This window comes from Phaseolus vulgaris, chromosome 8, assembly GCF_000499845.2.
Source record: "Phaseolus vulgaris cultivar G19833 chromosome 8, P. vulgaris v2.0, whole genome shotgun sequence".
NCBI lineage: Eukaryota > Viridiplantae > Streptophyta > Magnoliopsida > Fabales > Fabaceae > Phaseolus > Phaseolus vulgaris.
The window spans coordinates 29,268,964-29,273,038 of record NC_023752.2 but is presented as its reverse complement, the minus strand read 5'-3'; the positions used below and the strand labels follow the sequence as shown (position 1 = coordinate 29,273,038).

General features: G+C 38.8%; 1 protein-coding gene across 1 annotated transcript; it reads left to right on the top strand.

The window, feature by feature from the left end:
* The first annotated feature begins 1,092 nt into the window (after positions 1-1,092).
* Positions 1,093-2,050, top strand: LOC137826681 (uncharacterized). The gene is made up of 2 exons (XM_068632754.1): positions 1,093-1,631; positions 1,716-2,050. The coding sequence occupies exons 1-2, from the start codon at positions 1,158-1,160 to the stop codon at positions 1,953-1,955; spliced, it is 714 nt and encodes a 237-aa protein (XP_068488855.1). The 5' UTR covers positions 1,093-1,157; the 3' UTR covers positions 1,956-2,050.
* Positions 2,051-4,075: the final 2,025 nt, after the last annotated feature.

Genomic DNA, 4,075 nt, shown 5'->3' with positions numbered 1-4,075 from the left:
GACGACCAGACTCCAGACAGACCTCGATCTGGACGAGGCAGTAAAGGACCTACTAGATTGAAGCGTCTTGCATTGAGACGTGCTGCTGGTGAGAAGACACATGTTGACATTGACGTCAACACTGGAGTGGCTTTTGGTCCTAAGGCAGATGAGTTTATGAGCTATCTTGGAGTTGTTTCTCGTGAGAGGCTCTCCATTTTGATTAATTCATGGGATGAGGTTTCAGAGGTTGATCGGAACATGCTGTGGGAGGATGTTCTGGTAAGCTTTACATTATTATTGTTATCATATAATGCTTTTTAATATTGATTAATTAATTTTAATTTGATGATGTTATTTTCCAGGCAAACTTTGACATTCCTGATGTGGAACCACTTCGATCAAAGATATTATCCAATATCGCACTTAAATTTCGTACCTTTAAGTCAAGACTGACTTCGAGATACATTTTTGGCGACCTTAAAGACGAAAATCCATGTTTAAAGTACCAACATATTGATGAAGAGACATGGCGTCTTTTTAGAGAAAGCCGTGAAAATGAGGCTTGGATGGTAAGTGAAGTAACTTTTTTGTTTATATAACATTAATAAGTCTATCTTATTTACTTCAGTTTGTTTATTTCAATTATGACAGGATCGTCGGAAGAAAGCTCAAGAGATAGCTTTGAAGAATCTTACCCCGCACGTTATGTCTCGTTCGGGGTATCGAAAACTTGAGCAAACACTAATGGTGGAAAAGGAGAAATCTCAACAGGGGACGTTGTCTGAGAATGTGGAAACAGGGGTCACTTCTTCTCCATCACCACCTTTTCGCCATGTAAAATGGAAGAGGGCCCGAATTAAAAAGTCGGGTGCACCAAGTTCTGAGCAATCCGGGGTTATAATCGAAAAAATTGTAAGTTATTTTTGTTATTTTCAATTTTTTAAAGCATTAATTATATTAATGATTGAAAATATGATTTTTGTGTACTCTTGCAGGATTCCTTGGAATCCGACGGTAAATTTGTTGCTGAAGGTCGTCACGATATCCTGGTTGAAGCAATTGGACGACCTGAACACTCTGGTCGTGTTCGTGCAGCTGGACAAGGGGTCGGAATTAAACTTTATTTTGGAGTTTCAGAACGACAGCCATCCTCCTCCTCCAAGAAGGAAACTCAAATGAAGACTAAGTTACGTGAAGAAATAATGGAGGAGATGAGAAAGGAGACTGATTTGATGTGGCTGGAGATGAAAAAGGAGAATGATCGAATGCGACAAGAGTTTCTATCGCAACAAGTTTGTGTTGAGCCGATTGAACCCCTTGTTAGTCCCACTCCCAAGAGCACAAAGGGGAGTTGTGCGGCTCCTCCAACATCAGAGGATGATATCAATGGGCAGACAGAGGATTGTGAGCTACTGGTAGTGGGCGGCAAACTTCCTCGGGTGGTGGCACTTGGAAAAGTCTATAAAAACGCCACCACCTTACATAACGTTCCTCTCTCCCCTGATGTGGCGAAGGTAACAGTTGAAAAAGTACGATTTCCTGATGCTCGTGTTCCACTACCTTCAGATGAGGTAACCACTGTGGCCGATGCATTTCAGACATTCGTTGCCTGGCCCAGAGAGCTCATTCGATCTATGCCCGAACCTCATGTAATAATTTCGTTTCATTATATTATTTTTTATTTATATTTATATATTACATATAATTTAATACAAATGTTGTTTATCTTGTAGAAACCTTTTCAGCCACCAAGTCCGAAAAAGAAGCGTGAGGTTCCAGTTGACGATCCTATGGCTTCCCTACGTCTCATTGCTAGTCAGATTGACAATGATCCTTTTCCAGTTCCGTGGGATAATACATTTTTTCAAATAAACACTGAACTGCCACTGATGATTTACAACACAGATTTATCAGAATTTATATCTGGGAAACAGGAGCTCAATATAAGTATAATTCAATTTTTTATGATGTAAGTATCTTTACCTATTATTCAATTTACTTTATGTTAAATTATTATTGATTATGCTTTAACTAAAAACTTGTAGGTTTTTGCATAGAGTCTGTATCACTGAGGGGAAGGAAAATATGTATGGATTCTTAGATCCTACATATACTAATCCCGTTGGACCAAACTCAACTGAGACTCAAGCATACATCACTAACATCCTGGAAAAAGAGGGAAAACAAATTTATTTATGCCCTTATATTAATGAGTAAGTTTAATTATATGTCATCAATTATTATTATTTCATGTTTTAAATATTTACTAACTCTTTTCATTGATCATATAGGCATCATTGGCAGTTACTTGTCTTATCAATGGTTGATAAGACTGCTGTGTGGTTCTGTTCCCTACACAAGAAGATTCCCACAAAATTTAAGGATATCATTGATACGTAAGTATAGTATAAACTTAACTTTAAATATGTTACTAATTAACCATCTACTAACGAGGTTTTTTTTATTAACCAGTTCATGGTATGGATATAACATCTTAAAAGGTCGATCTAATTCAAATAATTTGAACTACATAAGAGTAAAGGTTTGTAATTTTTTTCTTTCTCTATTATCATTGTTTATCAATATACTGACATATTACTTTTTATTGAATTATAGTGTAATAAACAACCAGGAAGCTATGAGTGTGGCTATTACATTATGCAATGGATGATTACCATTATAAGACTAGGTGTTAAAACTGGTTGGAAAGAGGTACTATATATGTTAAATCATTTTTATAATTCTTGAACATATATATATCTAAATACTAATTTATGTCAACTTTGCAATGCAGTTATTCACAGAAGAAACACCAATGAATGAGGAAGGCATTTCATATGTTAGAGATTCTTGGTCCACATATTTCATTAATTTTTATAACTCTTAGCATAGGTAAACAATAGTGGTTTTATTATATGTAATTTGATCACTTGTAAATGTACATTTTGATGATTTCAATTGATTACTATATTTCTGTATTTGTCTGGCTGGGTTTGATCATTATGCAGGTTATTAAAATATATGGTTTCTGCACAAAACAAAGTGAACTTTAAAAAAAAAATCACTATTTACAAATGCGGTCATTTACCAAGACCGCATTTGTAAATAGTGATTTATGAATGCGGTTTTTACCAAGACCGCATTCATAAATCCTAAATCCCAAACTCATCCCTCATTCAGAATAATATACAAATGCGGTTATTTTAGGTAACCGCATTTGTAAATGTGATTTATGAATGCGGTCCTATGACCGCATTTTTAAATGCCAGATTTACGAATGCGTGCTGATCAAATGCGGTTCTATGACCGCATTTGTAAATTTAAAATAGCCGCATTTGTTTTACATATCTGCACTACTGGTCACTTTGTCCAGATTTGTATCAGCTGGAGGAGACAAGGGTCACCCTTACTTCCAGTGCCTGAGGAGGAACAACAGGTTCATTTGGACCAGGGAGTGCGAAGAGGCGTTCCTCAAGCTGAAGGAGTACCTGGCCAGTCCCCAGTGTTGTGCAAGCCACAACCGGGTACTCCGCTCCGCTTGTACTTCGCTCTGACGGAGCGGGCGATCAGTTCGGTCCTTGTGCAGGAGCAGGACCAAGTGCAGAAGGCTATATACTTTGTGACCAAAATATTGCAAGGGCCTGAGGTAAGATACCAGGCCCTAGAGAAGGCAACCTTGGCAGTGGTGTTCTCAGCTAGGAGACTTCGCCATTATTTCCAAAGCTTTACAGCGGTGGTGATGACATAACTGCTATCCGCAAGGTCCTACAAAAGCCGGATGAGGCGGGAAGGATGTACGATGGGCAGTGGAGCTATCAGAGTTCGATGTCCAGTACGAGCCCCGAGGTCCTATTAAAGGCCAAATCTATGCAGATTTTTTGGTAGAGCTCTCCTCGGCAGATGCACACCAAGAGGAAGCCAACTTCCGGTGGGTACTCTCTGTAGATGGGTCCTCTAACCAACAAGGCAGCGGGGCGGGTGTCATCTTGGAGGGACCGAATGGGCTATTGATCGAGCAGGCCCTACGGTTCACCTTCAAGGCCAGCAACAATCAGGCGGAGTACGAAGCCCTCATTGTTGGCATGCTATTAGC